A 27,989-nucleotide genomic window follows, 5' to 3' on the forward strand; every position below is an offset into this window, starting at 1 on the left:
TTTGTCGTATGAATTGTCTTATTTAACGATTTGTTCACAAAATTGTGATACCTTCAGAATTCAAAATGCAATTAGCTTTAAATTAATAACTGAGTATTCATTAGGCCGCTGTTGACGAAATATCAATTCATGGGTTCACAACTTACACTGCACATGCTATCAACAAAACAGTGAACGAAGATTTCATGAGATCTTATCGTTTTTATGATGCTTCAGTGAAGAAAGTCATTATTTTATTTACAGATGGAAGGTAATAACTTATGTGTACAATGTCTGAATACACGTAAAATGCATCTCTGAATCGTATCGTTAACTGTTGTTAATGTTTTTGTTATTATTGTTAATTTTCACGGTTCATGTAATGGTAGTTAGCAGATTTTTTCCGATATATCCGTATATTTAGCTCCTTTGTTTTTCAACTTGAGTTTCTGCGCGATATATATTATTTTTATACCATCAAGATATTAGTTGTTGAAAATCTAAATAAATGTTATTTCAAAGCTGATTACTACTTTATTATTTACCAAATTATTCTAATCTTAGACATCCAAAAATTAAGAAGTAGTATAAAACCGTTTTCCTTTTGCTCGATTTATTGAAGGTATGCTCGTGTAACAAGTCTTAAAGATGTGTGTAGATTGTAGATGGTTATAGATAATTTTTTAAATCTTTTGAAGATCTACCGACAGAAATGATTTGCTTTTGTCAGCAAAATATGCTCGGTCAAATGGGATTACTATATTTGCAGTTGGTGCTGGAGGTTATGTAATGGAGGAATTACAGGTAATCTGAAAAGTTGTAACAAATTGAAATAAGAGAAATTTTATGTTTCAATATATTATAGCTTTTCTACCTTTTGTCTAATCATTATATTTCTGTGTATTAAAGATTGTTCATCAACAAGACTGAGAAAATATAACCAAATTAGTTATCAGGATAAAACTCTTTTTGACTGAGATCAATAAGTAACAATGTACTGTACTTGTTTAAATGTTGTTTACATATATGAAAACAAGAATACCTATAAGCCATATTCGCATGATAATTTCTTTCTAACAAAATGTCTATAATTCTGGCCATTAATTTGTATTCCGTGATTAGATAAGTTAGAACTCATCATAAGCATTGCATGATTCACCGATAAATTCAACTAATATGCATATGCAATAAATACATGCACGCGATTTACATATAAAACAAGCCGGTAGACGCCCAGAATCTGCACTGATACTTGAGGCCGGAGGTTCAGGAAAACGTTACCACACATGCAAAATAACAGATCTATAACGACAGTGTACTGCGGAACTGCCAGTTCATTTGAACGATGCGCGGCTCTTCAGCATCTCAGCTTTGGCGGTTTTCTGTGTTTAATTGTCAAAACATATTTACTTGTATTCCAAACTCCTGAGGTTTCCCCAGTTGTAAAGTATCGAAATTAAATTACGAAAAATTCTTCTACAGCAACATCCAGCAACATCAATTTTAAGTGCATTTACTTTCAATCGTTTGATATTAGAGCATTTTGTGCTCTTTGCAAACGATTGCGGGAGTGCTAGCATAACACACTGCACTTTATGAGTGATTGTCTGTGTTTTCTCGTTTGCAATGAATTTTTCTTTAGGAATATTGACGCTATGCTTCGCGTCTTTTGCCACCAATCACGTGTTGCCTGTGCTTGAACATATTTGAATATACAGCGCTAGGATTGAGGGCATGGACGTGCCAAACTTCTCTGCTGTCCAGTATGAGGTTATGATAGGAATGCCCCATAACTCCAAATCAATTCGCGGAATAAACAAATTATAGATGTTGTTATAAATGAGAATGAATAACTTGAAGGTCACGTATGAGGAGAGTGTTTGTTGTATAATTGCGGTATATCACTATGTGTTGGCATGTAATAAGACTCCGGCATCCCTTTTAATTTAGCATTCACTGGTATGATTGTCTCCATTACGATTTTAATATTCATGGTTGTAGCAAATTGTATTTATGTCTTTGTGTTCATTTTTACCGACATAGTTGAATTGGGATCATATGAGTAGGAAGTATCAAATAAAACGGTAACAAAAATATTTTTTTAGTAACGAACAAGACCTAACCTTGTATAGCTTGGCTACATCGGATGTTTAAACCGAAACTGGGACAATCGTAAAATACCCACAAGTAAAACTCCGCTGGCGAATAAATTTCATATACTTTGACAGTAACTTTCATTTACAGATTATTGCAAATGGCCAGATCAATAACAATGAACGAGTGATTACAGTTTCAAATTTTACTAGGCTGAATACTACGGTAGACATTTTAAAGCAAGGTATATGTGCTATCCAAGGTAATGTTGATATTAATAGTCAGTTTTTATCGAGGCTGCTACGACATGTTAGTAGCATATAATTTCGAACTACGTTTTCAAAATATTCTTTGCGCCCGAATCTGATATTGAGCCAAGACACTATAATAATTAAATGTTCCACATTTCGACATCATAAGCTGAAATGATACTTGATGTTTTTTTGTTTAAATCAGTGGATTATAAGATGAGAGGCTTTTTGCAGGCTACCACAACATAATCAACGATTGAAATTCATTTTCTCGTTTTCGAAAAGCATTTTGTTCAATGCGCAGAGCTAATAATAACTCATTTCCTACAGATTTTATAGCATATAATATAGAAATTAACATTCACCACAAGGTATAACTGCAGAAATGTTCAAATTAAAGAGGGAATTATATAAAATTCTTTTACAAAAAATATTTACATTCGTTTATAGTTTCCTTCATAGTGTCTCGCTACACTTGCACAACTTCATCGTTAGAAGTTCAATGGGAAACAACTACATTTAAGTCGGTCTTCTCATACAGACTTCAAATTCAGGTTACCTTTATAAATAGAATGAAAGTCATTACATTGGTCTAAACACTTTTACTGTGCGCTAGAACTTGCCATTTTATGCTAAATATCACATTTATGTATTTAACTTATAGGATCTCAAGACCAAAGAAATCAAGAAGACAAGCGTTCAATTACTCATGAAAAAGGAACCAACAATAAAAATTCACGAAGAAAACACATCTTCGAAGTTTGCTTGCGTCACTACGACAAATTTGTATATTTCAGGAAACTACGAAATCGTTGTTAAGCAAATATCGGCAAAAACAAACAATCAAATAAAAACCATATCCAAAGTTCTTCACAATGCAAATGGAAAGACTATTATGCAGTTAACGTTTCTTGACTTTGTCTAAGTTATATTCCGGATATCAGACATTTTAAAAAAAAAAAAAATTTTTACACATACCAATTTAAACGACATGTAAATCTATAAATGTGTGCGTGTTTTTTTCATTCAGTGTATCGGTGGAAACCAAATAAACATATTAGGACAATCCATCTATTATATGCTGATATAGCCACCACCACATTCAGAGTGTAATAAACTTGGTTAGGAATGCGGAACCGGAAATATTCTTGTCCGCCAAGCTCTGTTCTTTATGTATCATCGACTACTTCTGGTTTCTTATTCGAGGTAAAATTGTGGATAACACTTCATAAAAATAATGCCAACTGATTACAGCTCCAAACTTGATTGGAATCCTGATTCAAATCGATGATACATCCAATTATCCAGGAATAATACATTCAATTATTCAGGCTGTACTTGGGAATTTGATACTGGCAAGGAAAGCCAACATTGCTTGACAATACAATAAAACTCAGTTTAGGTGAATTAAACTAAATGTTCTCTTGGCCATTCAGATTCTGTCATATAGAATATCACCATGTAATGTAAATAGATTGAAATCATGTATTCAAATTTATATGGAAAATATGTAGATTTTTTTAATATTTTTCGAAATCGTTTTCGAGATAAATTTGCTTCGATTCATTTTAAGGGAATATTTACTATGAACACATTTATCAATTATATTAGTCAATTTAAAGAAAATTGAATGTCATAAGTTTTGATTGTATTGATTGCTAGTATTTACAGTCTTGAAGAAATTGCTATTACCATTATTTTAATGTTTAGTACAAGACTATATTATTTACTTTATAATCTGTCGAATAACTTATCCGCGAACGTAAGGACAGTCAGCTAACTAAGAAAATAATTTAAGTACTCAGTGTGAGTGTCAAAATTATTTAGAGTTAAAAGCGACGAATCTTAATTAATCATAGAAGAGGGCAACAGTTGGTATGAGTCGAGAGACTTCGAAAAGGAACAGTTCGGCCCATCGCCGATACATAATCTTACTGACTGAAAATGCCGATAGCCTGGAACACATTTGAGCATCTGCATCCAACTTTTAGGTATCATGCATAATTGATAATTGCTCCTCATATGGATTATGACTGGAGGCTTTTTTAAAATTTGATGACTGTACAATTAAATTGCAAATTCAGTATGCGATAGAAAAACAGCAACTGGCTATAGGACAGGCAACTGCTCCCATTAGTAGAGAGCTTTAAAATGTTTACATTATATTGGTGATATCTCGCCTTGAAAAGTAATAATAACGCATTGTGCATCTGGTGCTGCAAATACAGAACCTTGTTTCCGAAGCGAACGTCGTAAAAAATCGTTGTTTCACTACTTGAACGATAACACTAGCAATCACATTGCTCAAAGTTTAATAGGCTTTATTCTGCTGAATTTACATGATTAAGACAGGTAAATTTCCGTGTTGGTGTAATCGTGCGCAATAACCACCTGCATCCGGTGCTTGAGGCTTCTGGGAAATCCACCTCATGATTGCAACTTTGTGTTGATATATGAATTCAATAAAACTTTTACCTGCTTCTGTATAGACGGACGTTAAATACGAGTACTTGGCGAAATTTGACCTAGAAGATAAAAATTCTCATAGCCTCGCTTATAAATAGAACAATGTCTGTAATATGATTAAACAAATATTCTCGCTGTGGTAATATTGTTGCCACATTTCAACTTCACAATATGTTTAGCAATAATGAATTCTGTTCCATGCAAAGGTATATATGTTTAAAGCTACTAATTATGAGGTAGGCCTACTAAAATAAGTTGTAGAAAGCTCGGAATATAAAGGTTTTCTATGTATAATCTAGTGAACTGGACAGTGTGTGTGGAGGAAGTAACCTATGACGTTATCTGTAAGACAGTAAAAGTAATCATGAGACTCGAGTAATAGGTTTTGCAAATTGGACTTTAGTCATCATAACAAAGCCGGACAAATCCGGGCCGAGGATAAACTCAAATTATATAGAATTGGTTTAGATGGTCTTCATTTGATAGGAGTATAGTTTGTGTTGACTGCACAGGTGAACACAATTTTACTTATTTAATCATATCGTTCCTTTCAAATTTTCAACATTTCGAATAATGTATCTCCTACGTACCACATACGGAAGAAGGAAGTAATTACTTAGTTGGAAATTTTGATAACAATACTACACGCTAATGTGTCAATGCAGTAATGCTCTTTAGACCTTTTGTGATATCGAGTATTTTAGATATCTAAATGAATCATATATATATATGTCGGCAATACCAAGTATTCATCAGATCAGAGGGAATTCTGTTTAGCGTAGATTAGCATATACATTCTTACATTGTAGATATTCATTGCTATATACAAATGGGATAACTTGAGTGTTTTGTAGTACAAACAACTACACTGTCACTGGAGTTTTACATTGGAAATGTTATTAGATTGTCTTCAATTAGATCTCATGAGCAAAGAAATATCTCATTTGACAATTTATGAACGAGGGAGGTAAATATAGTATTCAAAATTTCCATTATTTTCAATAATATATATATATAACAAGTGCCGTGATTGCGTATTTAGATGTATAAAAACATAGCTGAATTCACAGTCAGGACGTTAAGTCACAGTATATTGGCAACTTTTATGTTAGTTTACCCGAAAACTTCTCTGAATATTGTTATCCTCCATTTGCTGATAAAGGAGATGGCAATGTGTTCAGTTCCAGAATATCCATTATCCCTGTTTTGTATTATTTTTTTTAACTTGTTTTATTTCGATTTTTGGATTCAAATTAGAATGTTATTGGGAAAGTTAGAAATGTTAGATAAGTAGCCGCGGAAATGAATGAGAAACTTTTGATATACATTGGATTATTTGCTTGGATGATTGCTGTCGTTAGCGCAGGTTGGTATATATTATATATCATCACATCTTCTAATTTTGTGCTTGTTGATAAACTCTTTATTTTTGCGACCAGGTAGAGGTGAGTGGAATGCATTTGGAAGTTATCAATACTACGTATCTGGAAATGAAGATATAAAACCATATGCTGATGGTGAAACATTCTGTAAAAATAATGATGGGAAGATGGCATTGATTAAAACGAGCGAGATTCAAACGTTTATTCAAAATCAAGTAACAGCTACCTCAGGTAAATAGGACATTTTACGTTTTACCCCAAATCCCCGAATGAATTTTCTCAAGGTTATTTATCATCATGGTCATAAGAAATTTTGTTCATGTGTTTTGGGATTTGCGCAAGAATCATTCATACGTTTATTTAGAAATACTAATATTACTAATTTGTCAGTCTTCATGTATTTGCACATGCTTTCAATTATGTCCAACAGCTATAATCAGCCATGTATACATGCAACAAATATTACACACGACAAAACTTTTTATTACTACAAGGCATTTTATTGTCTACAGGAACACCCTATGGATTTTATATTGGATTAAAGGAAGTTGGCACAAGCAATACCTTCATATGGAATGACAATTCAGAACTAACTTACATCAACTGGAAGAAGGGTCAACCTTCTAGTGAGAAACCTGAACCGTGTGTTTCTATGGGGTGGTTTCACACGTATTATGCAGATCTACTGTGGTATGACGTTGAATGCGTTGCGAATGCACCAATTGGGTTTGTCTGCCAGCGATTAATTGGTAAAATTTTGTTCTCTATTTTGTTTATATTGTCTAGACTTCTGTTTTATGTAACAAATCGCTGTCTTAACTTTGTAAAACACAAAAATGATAATCTTTTTGCAAATAACTATTTATATATTTTGATGCCATTGACGTCAATTTAATCTATTTTTATCATGCCAAGGTTTACTGCCCCATAGTTTATAGCATTAATTTTAAGTTATTAAAGCATCTCATTAACAGGTATTTGCTGGTGGTGATTGCACCATCAAAATACTGTATGATTTCATGGACACTATACATTTCTGCGACCGCCCGAGTTTGAGCAAATGCCCCTAAGAAAATTGAGAATTGAGTTATCTGGGTCCAATGTTTTAAATTCAACTGGATGAAATATGTTTATTCGCGAAAGCAGTTGCACAATATCATTTATTTGCGGCCAGATGAATTTTCAGTTTTATATGAAACAAAACTGCTAAAAACCTGTCAGCGGTTCAATTTCAATTTCATTAAAAATGTTTCTTACAAAACTAACTACTTTTAGCTATTAGTGCAGAAAATATTCTGAGAAAGTTTTTAAGTTTTCAGTAATGTCATCTTATCACTAATTATACCTTGTACAGCTATGCTATTGTTTCCATCGCTGCTACTGTATTAACTTGAGTTAAATTTACTGATATAAAATTCTCAGAATACTCAATTGTACAAAATATATTTTCTCTGTTTTTTTCTGCAGGCTGGAATTGGGGATCATGGGAGTCTTGGGGAAGTTGTGAATGCCCGGGAATGAGACAGCGTAACCGAACTTGTGTTGACAGCGGAAGAATTGGTCCATACTCATGTAATGATACGTCAACACAATCGGAAGTAAACTTGTTTTACATATATAACTCATCATGATTGTCATTCCGTTCAAAATGCTTGCTCATTACCTCGTTGTATTAATAAATATCACATTAAAGTTTAGGATTTTATAAAGTTCTAACATGTCGATTAGTGTGTCGTTTCAAAACTAACTCAAAAATAGAAATACATTTTTTTATGCTTACCGTTGAGACACGCTTACGTTAAATAGCTATTGTTTGGTTGATTTTTGTACTCAACTCAACGACATTGCCACACAGGTAAATTTATTTGAGTCAGTTTAGTCGTATTTAGCTATTAATTGAAACAGATTGATTAATGTAATAAAATAAGTCCATATGACAGTTCTAATTTTAAATGTAACTTGCAAATCCAGTCTGCGCCGCATCAATTTGGATTTCATTGTTACATTTTTCTATTTTTTTGGATCATGTAATAAATTTCAGAGTTACAGTTAATTTGATTAAAACACGTACATGTACGGTTGAACAAAATGAACGTTGTTTTTAGATATGCGCGCCATCTGTTTCCTGCAATGCAACTATGCCTTTGATTCCACTAGGTGAGAATGAGAACCTATTCTAGAATTAGGTTGTTATGTTTTCATTTCCCAGCAAACTGACCACATAGTACAGTTCTTGCGAAAATGAGATAGTGATATGAACAATGGGCTCTGTTATTCTCTTTCACATGAGTCATGAACCAGTTTCTATCAATTATCTTTCTCTAGTGAAACTGTATAATTTTTTTTTTATTGTAACTTTGGCACGAATATATATATTTTTTTTATTGGCTGAAAAGCAATATAGACTGAGTATATACAGATACACGGTACTCTGTACTGGTAACGGAACCGTAAGGGTACCTGTACCAAGCGTAACCGGTAAAGTAGGTTACCGTTGTCGTTTACTGATAATGTTGAAGGACAGCGTCAACGACAGTAGATTCAAAGCTCTAAAAAAAAAATTTAAATTACATATTTGAACCTTTGCTGTTGCTGCTCAATAACCAGCTTTGGTCCCCCGCGACTACTCTTTCCCAGTAAATCTGTGTAAATAATATTTTCTCGTACTTTGTGTTCGATTGTTGTTAATTTACTGGTTGGAAAAAATAAACTTGACTTGACTCTAATCGAAAGGTGCTAAAACGACTTACAATCGAAACTTTTAAATGCGTCAATATATCAACGTTTTTCTTTATTATTTACTTTGGTACTTAAATTAAAGCAAGTGCTTGCGATAATTGATGCTATCTCGCTCAATCGTGCATTTTCATTGCGAATTTATCGAGATACTGATATTGTATAATTATTTGATATTTCATTTGTGAAACAGATCGAGGAAACTGGTTTCCTAACGGAAGTTATGAATATTACGTTTCACCGGGTGGTAGTTCAGGATCTTATGAATATTCGAAAACATTTTGCAAAAATAAAGGAAGCGAATTAGCATTGATAAAGAATAAAATAACCCAAGGATTTATTAAAACACTCATTTCTAATGGATCAGGTACGTGCATTATACGTGCAGTATTAGTTTTTAGCACTGTATGGCAAATTTATTACACCCATGGGTGACGTGAGATGATATTTGAAACTGAGATGCGTAATCTGCAATGCCAAAACAATTAATTCGTACGCTTTAACCGCTCTGTCATCGATAAAACGCTTATCCACGCATGTCGCAGCAGTATAAAATAATACGGTATGTTTTATTACAGGAGAACCATACACGTTCTATATTGGACTTGTTTATGACAAATCAAAGTCGATGTTTCAATGGAACGATGGAACAAACTTGTCATTCACTCTTTGGGATGAAGGAGAACCAAACAATCATGATTCTGATAGTAGCACACAAATTTGCGTATCGATTGGTAAACAAAAAACTTATGACACAAATCTCCTGTGGCATACGATAGACTGTATCACAGGAGCAACAGGACAAAAAGGATTGGTGTGTCAAAGAATTATTGGTAATTGCAATTAGTTAATGTCGAAAGTCTCGAAAGTCACGTTACTGCCCCTCTGACCACTAAAATCGTTTATTCCATTGAACAAACTTGGTAAGTTTCAATTGAATGGAGATTGCTTTATGGGGTATAAAAAACATAAAGCTGACTAAAATCAAGTGATGTGGTAAAATGTTATGGCAAACCTTGCGTGGAAATTTAGGCCCTTTTGTGAACCGCTCCCATCGTATTTCTAAATTACCATCTAGCTGATCGCATTAATAAAAACGAACTGTTTTGATCTAGGTAAATACTGGCAAACCTGGTCTTCTTGGAGTGAATGTAACTGCTCAACCATAATCAAAATGAGAAAACGCACATGCATTGATTCTTCTCGAACAGGGCCCGATGCGTGCGTTGGCAGCCACAATGAGGTATGAAGTAGCTAAATATTCCATATAGGTACATTTTATTTTTTTTTTATCGCCGTCGTGGTTATTCATTGATATCTTCAGTTTTGTACTGCAGTGTAGCTTGAACTCGATGTCAAATTTATTCACAGCTATATTAAATGATATTTTTTTATTCTTAAATAACCACGATATGAAGTGATGGCATTCTTCATTCGATGTAGTTTTTTAGCATGTTTAAGCTGATCTTGAATCTCGAAATAATGAAGCGGATATAATATAACTTATTTCCACGACATGGTCAAATCGTTTTGGCGGTAGCGGAGTGATACTATTGTATATCATAACATGTGCACATAAAATGAAATGTTGATGCTTTCCGGGTATGTTATAATAACTTTTGCTTTTAAAAACCATGTTTGGAAATTGTAATAAAACCGATCGATTTCAATTTTCTTTCAGTTTGTGTCAATATTTTTAACAGACTGCAAATTGTACAAAAGACCCAACTTGTTATACGACTACTGTTGCGGAAACAACATTACCATTAACTACAACTGCTGGTAAGTTAACCACCGACGTAATGACTATCATGACTACTGGTTCTACAGATGAAAATAATGTTGTGACAAATGCAACCTCTAACTTGCAAGGCACTTCTTCTTTACTCGCAGAAACCGAACAAGACCAAATGACGACAGTGACCTTCCAATTCACATTTGAAACTAAAATTAACAGCACTGAAGAAATGGGCATAAATTTAACCCAGTCAACTATTCATCTCCCCGAACCAATGACAACCACAGGGATGGACAGCCACGTTGTTAATACAGAAAGCACGACGATTACAGGGCCGTCCCCCATGTCCCTCGTACAGACAAATGAGAGTAAAACGACGATGGAAAATAAAATGACAACTTCTGATAGCGGTGGAATAACAAGTAGCTTATTGAACACCACTATCCCTACAAGTACAATAATACAATCAACGAGCGAAACTAGCCAAGGAAGTAATTTCGAAGTGACATCGCCAATTTTGTCTATGGCAACAACGGTAATGGAAACAACGACAGGAAGAATTACTCAATCTATTTCCACTCCCACAAAAACTGATTTCACGTCTACTGCCGTCACTACGAGTCCAGAATCTAGCAGCAATCAACACGCAACTTCAATTAGTGTTACAACCACAACGACGAAGGAACATAAAAGCACGGCCACAATAAAACAAACAAAGACGCAAAAGAGTGCTACTTTTGAATCGACAACTGAAGACGAAACGTCGAGTAAATTTCACAAAGATTATATATTTCAAAGCAGAGAATATTTCAAAATTATATTTTTTTTACGTATTATTTACATATTAACGTATTTGGAGTAAAAATGTAAACGTGTCGCCACAATATAAATGTAATGTCACAAAACGCAAACATGGAAGTCATAATTCATTTGAGGGCAAAATCAATTTATACACTCCGATAGCAGAATTAGAAATACTTCATTCATATCTTTCTTTTAACTCAAGTGACTTGCTACAGATGAGAATCGCGGAAAAAAAATGCGATTTATAATTTTACGGGCTTGATCTTATACTATTAGCTGCAAATAATCAACAAAATACATTTGATCAGAGTTAATATTGGCAAAATCTGCAAAGAAACCAAACTCAAATAATACCAACAAACGGAACGTGGGATAATTATAACGGCATTAGCAATAGTTTAGCATAACAAATCATAAATTTATAGGTTAGTTTCGCCTTTTGTACAATTGAGTCATTTACTAAGATACACGCGAGAACGCGGCCAACATTCGATCATTGAAAAAGCCAATCAGAATGTTTAAATGTTAACATACAATCATGATGAAGCGGTCTAATAATTTTCGGACGATTAATTTCCAAATAGGAGCTTAGGAAAAATTTTAAATCAAATTTCAGCTCGCGAAATTGTGTAAGCTTGTCTAAATGAACATTATCTATTAATTAAATTTCTGATTTTGTATATTGTACTGATATCAATTCCTATATTATCTCACACAGAAATTCCTGACATTTCGACGATTGGTATTCTTCGTCCATCTACACCCGCTTCACAAACATCAATCATTGGACCAGTCGTGGGAACTATCGGAGGGATTCTTCTTTTAGCGCTTATCGTTGTTTTTATACTTTCAAAGCAACTCAAAAAAAGGTAGTATATCCAACATTATCTGTTATGAATAGTGAATGAATACCAAATATGAAGGTACACTCATTTCACAGAGAATGCATATAATCTAAAGTTTTGCTTTCAGAAGAGGTAGTGGAACCATAAACAAGGGTGGGCGTGGCAATTACAATGAGGGGTTAGAAATGGAAGAACAACTTAATCCGAGAGATATAATGTCAGAGCGTAAGTTAATGTAACTTCATTTTAAGTATTACGTCAACGCATTGTATCTGGGTTGATGAATTACCGTACTTTACTGTCCACCACATGCTGCTAAATGTATGACAATTAAGAGGAAATACTAATTCCGACATGCACCGTATGATTATCTAAACTATAGGCCTTATAGGAAAAACAGTGATTTCATGGAAATATATTCATTCTGAGAATGTATAGCAAATAAGAATAGTATATATAGAAGCGTAATACAAGATTGAGTTTTACACTAAAATCACAACTTATTGCAACGAGCCCAACCGATATTAAATAAATCTTTCTACGTAGAAATTTCAGAATTGTTGTTACTTATGAACATAATTATGAGTTATTTATGTTAAAAAACGATACACCCAGTTATGGTGATTATATTATAACTAACTCAAGTTGGTAATAAGGTATGAGTCCGTATTCAAATCTGTAGTCGGTTAATTTGAATGGCTCGGACCTAATTTTCATCTCCTCCAGATGAAAACGTTTCAAGTGATTCAAAATTGCTGCTACATATTGGTATATAATATCACTTACATGTTTTACTGCTACAGATCCCGAAGATGTGGAATCAGGTCGAGACAATTCTGAAAAAACGGAAACTCTTCGTTATCAGACGTTTTCGAACCCTGCTGGAAATTCAGACAATAATTCTCTCTTACCCAAAGATCAAGTTGACTCGTCAAACGGGCAAGATTCACCCTACGCCGTTGTCGATAACCATCAGAATCAGATAAACGATGTGACCACAGAAGGCAACGACAATGCAATGTATACTGCTGTGAACAAGACAAAATCGAAAAAGTTAACCGAATCCTCAAATGTTTCGGATGCGGTGGATGTAACAGAACCCCAATATGCTGTTGTTGATAAGCAAAAAAAAGGCGAAATAATTAATGTTTCTGCTAACCCTGACGAGAACTCCCCTGTAGCTTATGCAACGGTTCAAAAAACCAATGTTGAGGATTCTAAAAAAATGTCAAAATCAGAAAACCCCTCTGATGAAAACCAAGAGTCTGGTCCGACTTACGCTACCGTGGAGAAATCGAAATCAAAAGGCCCTGTGAAACAGAAAACACCTTCAGATGGAGACGACAAACACGACAATAAAGTGACATACGCTGTTGTACAGAAACCCAAAAAAGATGATTCTTCAAACGTCATTGAAGTAACTTATGCAACGGTCAATAAACCCAAAACAGATCAGAGTTCCGATGTCAAGGGACGTGCTGAAGGGGCTGACATTGAACTAAATGACGACCCATATGCAATGATTGACAAGGGTAAATAAGGATGGAGAAGTTAAACGAAACTACAATCGATATTACGCGTTTGCTAGATTAGCAGCAAAAAAAGCAGGTTCAGACTGATTGATAAACCTACTAATGCCTAAATTAGAGCCATGTTGCTGCTAGAAGTAATTGTTGATCATCTAATGTGTTATACATCGGGCTGTTTCTGAACTGTTCCTGCTTTGTTTTTTGAAATGTGTTTTCTGATCGCAATTACCTTTACAATTGTAGTTTTGAAGCTTGTTTTGAATTGATTGAATTATTTAAATTAAATGTTCAACAACTCTGCCCCGGCGTTGAGGAGGAATTTAAAAATGAAAACTGGCAAAAAAAGTTAACATATCACCAATACGTTTAAATTCACATTAAATTTAATTTAACTGACTTTGTAAGTTGATTATGAATTTAAACAATCTAATTCAGACTGCTTTACCAGAGCGTCATTTTCATTGAAGGTGTGAACTAAACTTCTGAAAGTCACAATTAACATCCTCATGCAATGAAACAACCACACAGTATAGAAGATTTTTTATTCAAAATAATATAAAGTATCATGTTGCTTTCACTCGATGCATTTGGGAAGTATACATGGTCAACTATTCCCTCATCAGGCCCGGATCGGTTTCCAGACAAAAGGCTGTCGTTGTTCAAATCTTCACCAAACTATATCTTTTTTGATGCCATGATATCAGCATGTATTGGGAACAGTATCAATTTGACCGGTTATCTGAAAGTTTTTTCTAGTAATTTTTACCTGCATTTTTTGACTATTCTTTAGTTTTCGAGTTTTCGAAAGTGTTGCGCTGTTCTACTTTATATATATAACATATACATTTATACATTGACAACAGAATTTGATAATGATCCATAATATTTCGTGAATGAAGTTGAATCCGTACTTTTCAACTATGGATACCATTCTCTTTATTTGACATGATAAAGATGTTTCATTCCAAGATATAAGAATTCCATGCCATGTTTGCCTATATTAATCTCTAATATTATAGTTTCTGTAACTGTACTGATACTTCCTTATTTAGTAATGTAAATATTTATCCTATACTCTATATATTTATGCACAAATACTATCAATTTTATTTAATCGATTGCTATTTTTTATCAAAATAGCCTTTTTCGTTTCGTCTATCAAAATTCGTAATAACGGTATAAAATATGCAAAATTGAATTTCACCTAATTTCAGTGGTATAGCTAACAATTGTGTTCACTTTTATTCAAATATATACATGCAATAAACTTGGATAGAGAAATTTTTAAAATGTGTTTTAACTAATATTTATTAGTTACATCTCAAGTATCCTATGTTGAGATGTACTTCTATTTTTTATACCTGTATATTGTTGTTGCTATTATTATGTGCAACATAAGCAGGATATTGCGTATACTTTTGGCCCTAATTTGATTTTATTTGAATCAAGCATTATATTAAACGCATTTCCCCAATAATATACTAGTTTACCTGCCCACATAAATAGGCGCTATTCAATGTAAATTCATATAAGTTTTAACCAAACTTCCTGACTTGGAGGTCACAGGCAATGTTTGTCCAAAATTTTGCTACCTAATCAGGGTCAAGTTACAAGATCTGTTAGGCTTAACCACAATTTATGGAATAGACAAAAAGGTAACTAAGTTCGATCGTACAATTTTATATAGTTGAATTCAACCAAAAGGAACCTATGTGGAAAAACATACGATACGCTTCGAAGAGGGCTTATGTCCACCAATACAATTGATTATTATGGCGTTTCATATGCCAGAACAAGTGTGAACAATAAAAAACTTACTATAAGATCTCTAAAAGTTTCACCATCTTTTTTTCATATAATTCACATTGTGTAAATGTCTTGTAATAAATTTATCGACTCAAAACAACATTATGTATACAGCTGCATGCATGTATATTAGCAAGAACAGGAAAGCGTGGTGATGTCGAAACTATGTATAAAAACTACGTCAACACAAATAATGTATGCGAGTGGGATGTCTAAACTTCATGGAACTTAATAAATATATTGCATACTTAAATTGTGTTCATTAATCGCAGTGGTGGATTATAGTTATATCTGTAAAACCTGGCAATACAAGGAGGTAACCGAATATGCAATAATTTGTGGGTCTGTGAATTGATTAAGACGATTGGATAGGAATGATAGGAGGTGGGATAAAACGATTTGAGTTGAATACACGTCCGCAAATTTTTTGATTAATTGGTTTAAATCAGACTAGATTTTAAGTTATAATTAAAATTTTAATTTTTATGTTGACGAAAACGTAAAAATGCGATTCTCCTTCTGCTCATGGATCTTATGTGTCACGGAATTTACAAGTAAGAGTTTTGCAATATTGTAAATAAAAATTTAAAAGTTTGCGGCATATAGATTTAGACAGCATCAGAAATTTACCTTATCAAGATACCAAAAAATTTGTAAATATTTATTTCGAGTCTTATTATATCACCAGATATGTGGATTACCTGTAAATGGTTTGTAAGAAGCGAAGGTGTGATAAACCAATGGGAATTAAAATGTAGCAGGGCTTTCATGTTTTATATTCCGATTGAATCAAGTATGTATGATAAATGTTAAAACTTAGTTGTTGTTATTTTTTAAATAGCTGTTCTGGGCTCATCTGGTTTCGGGTTGGACGAATCGACAACGTCACCAGTAAACAATGATAACATCGCCTCAACTGTTTATGATAAGGAGTTTGATAAAACCATATCCCAGACTACGGTAGCCAAAATATTCTCAACTGCATCGACATCTAGTGCATCAACCCGAACAACAAAAGCAACCCAAAGCACGAGTCTATATGAAACTACTTCTGCCCAAGGTACGTAATATATTTGGACAATTTTCTTCAAGGCATATTTTCTTCGCTGGAGAAAGCCAGAAAGTTGACACTCAATATTATCACATCGATGATGGAAATGATTACAATGTTAAAATAAAACGTTATTCAGAAATAAATATTTACATCCCCAAAATTGCTTTTTCCAAAGGTCTTAGAGTTTACGAAATTATTAAACAAAGTTGCAAGATTAAAAAAAAGTCTATTTAAAATATTTGTCTCAAATTTTAGCCGATTTATTTTTAATTTTTTTCATACATTTTAAAACTGTAAACAACCGCAGTGTACCAATGGTTTTGTTTGAGTGATAAATTATATAAAATTTTCACAAAATACCAATAGGATGGGTTGTAGGATAATTGATACTGGTGCAAAAACTCGTCATAGGAACTATCAATTTCGGTTTTGTACAAAATACAAAAACAAGATGACATTTTAGCTTTAATGATATTGTGCTGGTTTGAGTTTAAAACATTTCTTTAATTAGAAAACTAGTCTTTTTGACATGCCCTAAACTGCATCCAAAATTAGATTATTTTGACAAAATGCATATGGCCAGATGGAGTCACCTACGCCACATTTTCAGTGATTAACACAGCCTATGTCATATCATTCAATAAATATAATTATGTGTATGTTCTTCATTATACCCTTTTTCTGTTTGTTTTTACATCCGAATAGATCGTCGTGGGAGTTGGCAGAGGCTAAATAATATCGAATATTACGTATCTAAAGCTAGAGAGATAAAGAATTTCGACCAAAGTAAAGAGTTTTGCAGGCAACAGGGTGGAACGCTTGCTCTTGTTAAAACAAGCGAAACACAGAGTTTCATTGCAAGTCTTGTGATCCGAGACTCAGGTATTTTTATAAGCTATGACATCGACTGAGTATACTTTTCTTGATGCTTTCCTTGGCGTTTAAAATTTTTCTCCTTCTGACATCATATTTCAATGCTAATTTTAATTTTATAAATTTGAATTAAATTTTTAACCAATATTGAAAATTGGTAGTAATGTTTTCGACACAACATTTTGTGAAAATATATATATATATTATAGATTTGTTTAATTTTGAAGTTACTAAATTATTGGATGTTATTTTATCTTGAACTTACTTTAAACGAGCAAAGCTGCGTCTAAGAAGTCATTTATTTTTCAAAATTTCACCTAAAAATGTGTAATATTTATTTTCAATTATCCAATTGTTTGTTTAGGCATAAATTTCTCAATTTCATTACTGTATAACAGTACAATTAATTTTTTTTAAGATGCAACAAAGAATTTATTTAAACCTGTAAAATTCAAAATAAAAAATTAAAAACAGCAATTCATTTCACAGGTACGCCATATGGGTTTTTCATTGGTTTGAAAAGAGTGAACAATAACAGCTTTGCGTGGATTGATAACGAGGCTGAATCGTATGGGGCATGGCATTCTGGAGAACCTAATAATACGGATGAAAATGAAGATTGCGTTATTATGGGTTGGATTCACGAATTTATGAAAAATCTCCGATGGAGAGACTACAAATGTGGCGTGGAAAAATTCGCACCAACCGGATTCATATGCCAAAGGATATTAGGTAAAATAACATAAATTTTGAATTAAATTATAATAATCTTTTCAAATACAAATACATTGGAGAAATTTTTAGACTGGGAAATATTAAAAAGTAAAACAAGTACCAAATAAACATTGATAAAATCTTTCACAGGGATGTGAACGCTTATCAAATATGACATAAATTCACATCGCAAAAGATAAATTGTAGAAAAATAAATTAAGGTTAAAATATGCAATTATGACATTGTAATTGTAAACAAAAATTAAAATTTGTCCCAAGTCCAAAATCAAAAATTGTCTTTCGCCTTTGAAATTTAAAAAGAATACATCGTCATGGTGAAATCTTTTTTCAACCTCTTGTGCTTTTCTTCAGTGAAGCTTGAATTTTTATATTAAAATTTGAAGTTGGTCAAAGTACCTAATTGATTTTTTTTCGTTTTCTACTAATCACGTATTTTTCATCAAAACTTCTATTGGGCATTTGTTTGACCATCTGACCACTGCTAGTTTGCATGTTGTCAGTGATAATTGTAGGTACGATCACAACCTTTTTTCGAATACCAGGCAAATGGGGAACAATACGATTGGCCATGAGCAACGACAGTTTTGTACTTAAACTTTTCTCAAATATAACAATATAATATTTATTTTCTATTTCAGAAACGACTGTCATTCCTACTACGGAGTCGTTCACAAGCGCTTTGAAAACTACAGCTTCAAAATATATTTCGACGGAAGGGGAACTCACAACAAAATCGTCAACTTCAGAAATCTTCGAACCCACGTCCGGGACTCAACAAATTTCAACAAAAGAATCGACTGATCTTATTTTATGGACAGAAAGACCGAATTCTCAAACTACAACAATTGGTCTTGTGGTCGGCGGGATATCGCTGTTGCTTCTAGTTGTGATAACCGTACTTGGATATTGCTATCGAAAAAGGTACATTGAATCGGGTGTTGGGCTTGTTAACGTTATCGTAGATTCAATATACATTTTGAATTATGTTTTATAGGCAATCTAAGAATGAATTACTGCAGAGAATACAAAAAACAAATCTTGGTAAGTACCGTAATATATGGTATATAATAGCTTTGAGAAGCATATAAAAATCTTTTTGGCAATATCCATTTTCTCCAGAAAACAAGTACAAGAATACAACATGTAATGTCACAATATTATCGAATTCAGCAATAATCGCGCATCTACCGTTGTTAAAAAATATTTTTACTCTGTGGTTCGCATTTTAGCGTACACTTCAAAGTTGTAATTTAACACTTTTGCAGATGTGGATGACTATGTGGAGTTACATCAAATTAATATTGAAGAACCCCGTTCTACAAAACCAGTACAGAAAGATCCTAGTTCGCCAACGCCTCTAGAATATATAAAAGATCGTGACACGTCTACAAAAATATCCGTAAGAGATTCAACATATGTGTTGATGACGTCTCCTTCAATAGAAATCAAATCTCGCTCTGAAAGCAATCGCTCATTCGTCGATATCATGCTTCCAACCACAAATGTAACTCCAACAGACAATACCATTACCAGTCCTGAAGCAGAAGCATACGAGTTTATGTCTGGTGGATTTGAAGAAGATGAAAAAGAAAAAAATCTGATTTTGGGCAAAACGCAATTGACAAGCGTAGGCCAGGAAACAACAGAAGGATGCTTATACGAAATCATGACAAAGGGAACAACGAACGAATCAAGTAATGTTAATAAACATTCGAACACAAGTCAAAGTTCAAAAATACATTTGAGAATGGATAATTCAAATAAGGATAAGCAAATGTCATCGCATATTTTGAAGGAAAAAGGCGACATCAAAAATATTGAAACACGTGAAAAATCAGCTCAAGGGGACAAATCGAATTTACAAGAAGATTTGCAGGGTAAAACTATACAGAAAGTGGAAAAAATCATTCAGTTACCATTACCTTCAATACCGAAGTGTGGAGATGAAAACAAGACCACTGATGAGTACGAATTGATGCCGTATGGCGAGATAACTTTTCAAAATGAACCTCCTAGTAAAGCTGATGTGCTGCCGCCTGAAGTTATCATGACAAAACAAAATTCAATGAGAATAAAGACCAACGATAGTAGCAAAATAGTGCAGGGCAGTACTCTGCCCATCTTACCCGAAAACACAGACATAGAAATCGATAATGACATTACGCCATATGGTGCAATTGAATACGAGGAAAAATCTACGGAGACCGAAGAATCGCTGAGCAATAAAGAAAATCTCAGCAACGATTCAAATAAGAATAAATCAGTCATACAGAATATGCCTTTACCTGCAATACCAATATCAGACGATAGCAATTCGCCTGTAGAAAGTCGAAACGAAATTTACGCTGAAATACAAAGTGAATCAACAATCAAAGTAGTCTCGACCGCACTCGGTCCATCTCTAGATAAAGAGGAGATTCTTGAAGATGACTACACCAAAGTGGAAACACCGGTCAAACTGAGTTTTGATCCGGGCGATCAGGATGTATATGAGGAGATTGATAAGACCACGGCAGTCAGCAGACAGAATAGGAAACGAAGGACAATTATTGGTCCTAAAGGTGACGAATATGCTATAGTGACAAAAGAAGTCTAATTGACCACAATACTCAAGTAACATTATTGCCTGTGGACCGTCTGTTGTTGGCGCATTGCTGATGGCATCCCGGTGTCGAATCTTGTTTAGTGAAGTAACAATCAAAAATAGTTATTTGAATGCAATATTGTCCCGTGCTAATTTTGGACACGAAATGGACATATAAATTATGCTCTGTTGTGAAAAACCCACAAACCATTTATTCGTAACTAAATTACGACTGATTGATTTCAGATTTCCATTCCAAAGGTGGTTGAAGCCTCAGGAATACCATTAATTTTAATATTTTTTTCGCATTTCCTCTAAATACTGTAGGACCCGCTATGCCACCCCAAATTCAGCTGTTTCATTCTAATTCATGAGAAGACTTTTTTATGAAAAATAAAAACATATTTTTATTCACGCATATCCATATTTATTGCATTACTCGATAAAGATATTTATAAGTCAGTAGTCATGAGTCACTATAACACATTTATATAGTTGCATTTAAGAGTTTTGCAATTTTATTATATATATTATGTTGATAAATAATGTAAATTAATGTATATACTTTACAGTATACTTTACTTCAAAGTGTTTACTTCAAAATGAAAAATGAAATCTTATGACTAAAGACATAAAATGTAGAAGGCTACAAGAGTCAAATTGCAAATACTTGAGATGCCATTTTAAACACATTTTCTGCATCGGAACCTTATTTACCCTAATTTCCCTGAAAACCCCAAAATTTTCAGATTTTCATTTATTTTAAAAAATTGTTGATATGCATTAAAATACCAGGAAACTTGTTGTGCATTTGTGATATTATGAAGGAATCACATTCAATGGAAAAGCAGATGGCACGTTCCATATGGCTTGCTTTCTAATATTTAGAGTGGGTGGAAAGACGATAAATAGCCGATGTCACGAACTCCGACGTAGTCTATCTCACGACGTTACGAGAAACGCAAATGAAAAACAAATTCCAAACAATGAACAGTTGTTATCATGGCGACCTCCAAGAAGCCTGTGAAGAGATGGATAATGACACTTCGCGATTTACCTACTTAGGTTTAGGATGCTATACCAGGTTACACATTAAATTGTGCAACCCAGTCATATCCTGGCAAGACAGAAGACCGAGCGACAGGCGTGGCTCGTCTATGAATTAATTTCCTTCGTTCAAATTCTTGAGAGGGTGTACCCTATAAAACTTTAGCAGTTCTTAAACAGGAATTATTACCTATACAGCCCTATATTACCTAAGAAGCGGTATTTTGTACTTACAATTGATACTTAAATTCAACAGTTTTACAGGTTTCACAGAAAAACGTTAAAATTAACTACAATACTTTGGATTGAAGTTGCATGCTATGATTTCGTGTACAGATTCCTTGAAGTTTTCCAGTATTTCCCATTTGTTTTCTGCCTCTTTGTAAACCTCTATTGTATTCGGTCCAAAGCTATCACCACCGATTACATAGAGCTTATTTTCAACAATACAGGCACTGAAGCTATTACGAGAAATACACATGCTTGCTATTTCAGTCCATTCATTTGTATTGGCGCTGTAAAACTCTACCTCGTTATCGATTCCACCGTTTACGATACCACCGCAAAGGTAAACTTTATGACACAAAGCTGCAGCTGCTGCACTCATTCTAATTCTTTTCATCTTTGCTATGTCCGACCATTTTTGTGTTGCTGGGTCGTACCGTCTGGCTCGTCTTGCAGAACCACACCCAATTGCATATATGAACTCATTTGACGCAGCGACAGCGATTCTAGGTTCGAGGTCAGTGCCAGGTAGGTTCTCAGACCATTTGTCGATGGTTGGATTATATGAAAAAATGCGATTTTCTCCGAGTACATAAATTTTGTTCTGAAATGCCACAGCCATGTGCCATCTGTCTGGAAGTCCAACTATGGACGCTTTTTTGATCCAAGATCCGTTATGTAAATAAACCAAATCTCTGTCCGTTATTGCGTAAAGACCGCTTCGAATAAATGCCATTCGGCTTGTTTGTTTTAGAGTTTTGAAGCTCGGGAGTTTACTCCAAATTTTCCTGATTGGGTCAAAATATTTGAAGTCTCCTGTATATGTATACATTACCGCAATGTGTGTTGCAGTAATAGGTCGGGTATATACCTCGTCAATTGTTTCGTAAATAGGTTCATCTGTTTCTTCGTACGTTGATATATTCTCTAATTGCGCAACATCGAATCGTCTTGAAACAGATGCGGGGTCATGTAGGTTATGCGTTGCACCCTTTTCTTCTGTGTCATCAACATCTTGTGCATAGTCATATATCGGTGACGCATCAGTAGCAATTGAATATTCACTCTCTTCAAAATTTATGGATGAGTCATTTTCGTCCTTCTTCGAAATATTTTGATTCGCGTAGTCATAAACATTTTCGTTCATTTGGTAGAACTTAATTTAAGTTTGATTGCAGTAATGAAAACGATGGGACACGGATTTAATTTCAATGAAAACCTTTCAACTGCATACGAATATAAAATATACTTCATCCAAAATATTTCATTGTCGAAGGAAGGATTCGATTTGTATTTGCAATGAACACATGGAACTAAGTCTAACCATAATTTTATAAGAATCATTGCGCTGGGATTAGATCATACTGTTGCCAATGCTATGTTAAGGTAAATAAATTCTGATAGAAAATCTGTAACAACGTTTACGATCTTGTAAAAGTCTCTGAAGAAAGACTTGTTTGCATCAGTGGAATTAGATAGCCATGATGGATTTGGAATTTTATTTTTCTCAATTCAGAAAATACTTGTCTCTATTTTTCCTTGAAAACGGTCACAGTTTTTTAGACAATTCAGATTGTTGGCAAGAAATTAGTGGTATTACAATAACATCCGGCGCACACGAAAAGTATGTACTGATATGGAAGTAACTAATTTTGATCGTCCTTATTCTATCGAGTTGAGTAAAGGGACTGAAACCTATGAACAGGGGGTATATTCACTTGGCTAACACAGACAATCACCGAACTCGTAATAGAACTAAAATAAGGAAAACATGAATAAAATTATGCTCTGACCCTAACCTGGTACACATATATACTAGGGGAGTACCTAACATCCAACCAGTACCCCGCGACAAAATATTTCAAACCCCGTAAATTATGCGTTGCTGTTATATAAAGCTAAAAAGAACATCTACTTAACTCTCATAAAAACATACATTTGAAATATAGTGACATACATAACACCCAACATAATTTAACTAAGCTAACCTCTTTAGACAGGTGAATAACATAGTCACTTCAGGTATGAAAATCTTTCTGTGCAATTTCCTAAACTGCCATAAATTTCAAACACAATACAAGCTAGAATATATACATATATCTTCACAAGAAGCCGATATAACGAGTTTCTTGTGTGTTGCCCCGGTTGACGGGTGTTTGCCTTGATACGAGCTGGTAAACACACTATTTCGGTAAACAATCGTATAGTTGCTCTCAGTCGGGAAATGACATGTTTTCCCCTTATTTGAATTTATTTGAAACAATTTGCTCGGCGCGCTAGGAGTGTGTGCACCAATATGGAGGTAACTAATTTTGTTCGTTTACTTCACATCAAGCTGTGTAAAGGGATTGAAACCTATCTGCAGGGGGTATATTCACTTGGCTAACACAGTCAGTCCCCGACCTCGTAATAGAACTAAATTAGGTAAATCGGAATAAAATTATGGCCTAACCCCAACCTAGTACACACACTACGGGAGTACCCTTTGCCCAGTATTACAGCTAAAGTTTGTTATATATTCGCTCAATATCTTCAGAGAGTGTTTTCAGTTTTTCTCAAGTAGATAACAGTTATAAAAATTGACGTGTAGGAACGAACGGCTAACTTGTCGAATTTGTTGAAATAAAAACAATTCATCTTTTTCCGAATTTGAATTATAGTTTATTCAACTTCTTCAACATCTTTCCAAACATGGTTTGAAAGGCATGTGATATACTACAACTATAACTGGGGTTTTCTACCTTTAAAATCCGAAATCTTGAACAGGTCCCACTATTAGGCCATCATGAAAACTGATTAGTAAAAATAAATTGTGATTTGTGTATTTCGAATCTGTATTATTTGCAAACCTCCTGTAACGTTTTGCGTAATTCACTTAACTAATGCACTACCAAGCCTTACACCAGATACCGCTTGAATGATGGACCGCATAATAATTTGCTTTTACTTTGCGCCCCTTCCATCCACTGATCCGAAATAGGGGAATGTATTCGCCTGAATTATGTTTAGTAAACGGGGGAATTTTTAGCAGTGTTTTCGTTTGATTTTCTTTTCCAAATTCATTGCGATTAGCAGTATCCTACAAGAATGGCGTACCAGTTATTTACATAAACGGGAATTTTTTGAGAATTTTTTGCTTGGAGTCAGTAGGTTATTTTACTAATTATTAATTAAGCTTGAATTTAATATTTTTTGTTATTTCTACATCTTAATATTTGAGGTAAGCAGGTCTCAAACTAAAATATTACGGCAAATCAAAAGGTGTTAAATTTCAATAATTGTAGTCAATGAAGCACACACGGAGATTTGAAGTAGAGTGAACAAATAAAATATGGAATTTCATTGGGATGAATATCGACAGAAACAACGATCCACGTATGAATTCAGTCATACCAAAAACGCATTCTTTTCGCGTGTCGTTCACGTTTAGTATAATTTGTATTCATGTATATTTATAACAAAAACATGCAAACTTGATACAAAAATAGTAAGAGGGTTAAACAATACAGCCGGCCGATCTCGACTGGACCACATGTCTTCAGATAGGCGGAGTGCCCTATTTCTTATGATAAAACGATGAAATATTTTTGTATTTTTATTAAATATCGAATAAAAATAAAATTAAATAATGAAAATAAAGATCAGTAGGAAATCATAGTTTTGATTTCCTAAACTTCTTCATAGAAAAGATTTTTGCAAATCGTCGCAAAAATCCTCCTTTCTTTTTCCTTCCTGCAACTTCTGGCAAAGCGGTGAATTTTTGCTCATTATTAGACGTTGGTATCGCATCATTGGAAATGATTTCAGGAATTGACAGTAGTTCTGTTGTCTGTGGCAATGATGCTGACTCTTCTCCTAATTGAACCTGAGCATTATCAGCATCTCGAATATCACCACTCTCTCGACATGGGGTTTCCAAATGTTGGGTAAACGATTCCAACCGCGAATCGCCACCCTGTTTTATTTGTAACTGCAACATTTGATTGTTTTTCACTGGTAAACAATCATCGAATGTTTTATGACAATTTATTTCAGGTTCGTCTTTGATTACTTCCTTTATTGAAGGCGAGGTGGACGAAGTTGAATCTTTTTCACACAAAGCATCTGGTTTTTGCAGAATGCTAACATCAGAAGTAGTTGGGGGAGTGGATATAATATATCTTGATATTGTATAGTTGTTTCCATTGTTGTTATCCCATGTTGTGCAACTATTCTGGAAACCACTGAGTGCGAAAATAGCGACCTCGCTTTCCTCCGGCCAGTTTACTTTGAAACTGAATAAATCGATGGCACCATCTCCTTCCTGCCACACTGCCTCTACATCGGAAAATGTATTCCACTTGTCGAACGAAATTTTTGAGAAAATGTTTTTTTCGTAAACTACGTTCTTGACTCCGATTTGGCCCATTATCTCCCTTTCGTCCCATACGAGATCAGTAAGGGCTAAATTTGTCGCGTAAACCAAAGCCCGACGTTCCTCGACTTTAGTCGTAAGTTCTTCAATAACGTCCATTTTCGAGAATTTATATCGACCTCAACCGCCCGATTAAAAAATGAATAAATTTTGCTTTATATTTCATTTTGAAATAAATTACGAATGTTTGTGACGTCACAATATCAGAATAGTGTCCGATCAAGACTGAAAGCATTTCATCACTGAGAATATATACATATATCTTCACAAGAAGCCGATATAACGAGTTTCTTGTGTGTTGCCCCGGTTGACGGGTGTTTGCCTTGATACGTGCTGGTAAACACACTATTTCGGTAAACAATCGTATAGTTGCTCTCAGTCGGGAAATGACATGTTTTCCCCTTATTTAAAATTATTTGAAACAATTTGCTCGGCGCGCAAGAAGTGTGTGTACCAATATGGAGGTAACTAAGTTTGTTCGTTTACTTCACATCAAGCTGTGTAAAGGGATTGAAACCCATATGCAGGGGGTATATTCACTTGGCTAACACAGTCAGTCGCCGACCTCGTAATAGAACTAAATTAGGGAAAATCGGAATAAAATTATGGCCTAACCCCAACCTAGTACACACACTACTGGAGTACCCTTTGCCCAGTATTACAGCTAAAGTTTGTTATATATTCGCTCAATATCTGCAAAACATTTTTAAATTGAATAAAAATCTACCTTCCCAGAAGAAATTTGGAAGGATTTGAGTTTTCAGTTTTTCCCAAGTAGATAACAGTTATAAAAATTGACGTGTAGGAACGAACGGCTAACTTGTCGAATTTGTTGGAATAAAAACAATTCATCTTTTTCCGAATTTGAATTATAGTTTATTCAACTTCTTCAACATTTTTCCAAACATGGTTTGAAAGGCATGTGATATACTACAACTATAACTGGGGTTTTCTACCTTTAAAATCCGAAATCTTGAACAGGTCCCACTATTAAGCCATCATGAAAACTGATTAGTAAAAATAAATTGTGATTTGTGTATTTCGAATCTGTATTATTTGCAAACCTCCTGTAACGTTTAGCGTAATTCACCTAACTAATGCACTACCAAGCCTTACACCAGATACCGCTTGGATCATAGACCGCATAATAATTTGCTTTTTCTTTGCGCTCCTCTCATCCACTGATCCGAAATAGGGGAATGTAGTCGCCTGAATTATGTTTAGTAAACGGGGGAATTTTTAGCAGTGTTTTCGTTTGATTTTCTTTCCCAAATTCATTGCGATTAGCAGTATCCTACAAGAATGGCGTACCAGTTATTTACATAAACGGGAATTTTTTGAGAATTTTTTGCTTGGAGTCAGTAGGTTATTTTACTAATTATTAATTAAGCTTAAATTTAATATTTTTTGTTATTTCTACATCTTAA

General features: G+C 34.1%; 3 protein-coding genes across 4 annotated transcripts; all 3 read left to right on the top strand.

Moving 5' to 3' along the window:
* The first annotated feature begins 679 nt into the window (after window positions 1-679).
* Window positions 680-3,932, top strand: LOC144423034 (uncharacterized). The gene is made up of 4 exons (XM_078113194.1): window positions 680-783; window positions 2,224-2,335; window positions 2,775-2,878; window positions 2,989-3,932. Exons 1-4 carry the CDS (start codon window positions 769-771, stop codon window positions 3,247-3,249), a joined length of 492 nt encoding a protein of 163 aa, XP_077969320.1. The 5' UTR covers window positions 680-768; the 3' UTR covers window positions 3,250-3,932.
* A 2,100-nt stretch (window positions 3,933-6,032) lies between these two features.
* Window positions 6,033-14,304, top strand: LOC120344507 (uncharacterized). Of its 2 annotated transcripts, XM_078112945.1 has the most exons (13): window positions 6,033-6,156; window positions 6,230-6,403; window positions 6,685-6,921; window positions 7,640-7,770; window positions 8,278-8,329; window positions 9,102-9,275; window positions 9,487-9,741; window positions 10,024-10,151; window positions 10,612-10,690; window positions 10,802-11,413; window positions 12,169-12,319; window positions 12,423-12,520; window positions 13,099-14,304. In XM_078112945.1, the coding sequence occupies exons 1-13, from the start codon at window positions 6,093-6,095 to the stop codon at window positions 13,833-13,835; spliced, it is 2,892 nt and encodes a 963-aa protein (XP_077969071.1). In that variant the 5' UTR covers window positions 6,033-6,092; the 3' UTR covers window positions 13,836-14,304. The 2 variants fall into 2 exon arrangements, with proteins under 2 accessions (XP_077969071.1, XP_077969070.1); XM_078112944.1 differs by having other exon boundaries at window positions 10,612-11,413.
* Window positions 14,305-14,459: 155 nt separating this feature from the next.
* On the top strand, window positions 14,460-21,989 carry LOC120344945 (uncharacterized). Its single transcript, XM_039414289.2, has 7 exons — window positions 14,460-16,184; window positions 16,472-16,690; window positions 17,390-17,566; window positions 18,047-18,289; window positions 18,931-19,213; window positions 19,287-19,333; window positions 19,558-21,989. The coding sequence occupies exons 1-7, from the start codon at window positions 16,136-16,138 to the stop codon at window positions 20,886-20,888; spliced, it is 2,349 nt and encodes a 782-aa protein (XP_039270223.2). The 5' UTR covers window positions 14,460-16,135; the 3' UTR covers window positions 20,889-21,989.
* The last annotated feature ends 6,000 nt before the right edge of the window (window positions 21,990-27,989 follow it).

The sequence above is a fragment of the Styela clava genome, chromosome 5 (genome assembly GCF_964204865.1).
Source record: "Styela clava chromosome 5, kaStyClav1.hap1.2, whole genome shotgun sequence".
Lineage (NCBI taxonomy): Eukaryota > Metazoa > Chordata > Ascidiacea > Stolidobranchia > Styelidae > Styela > Styela clava.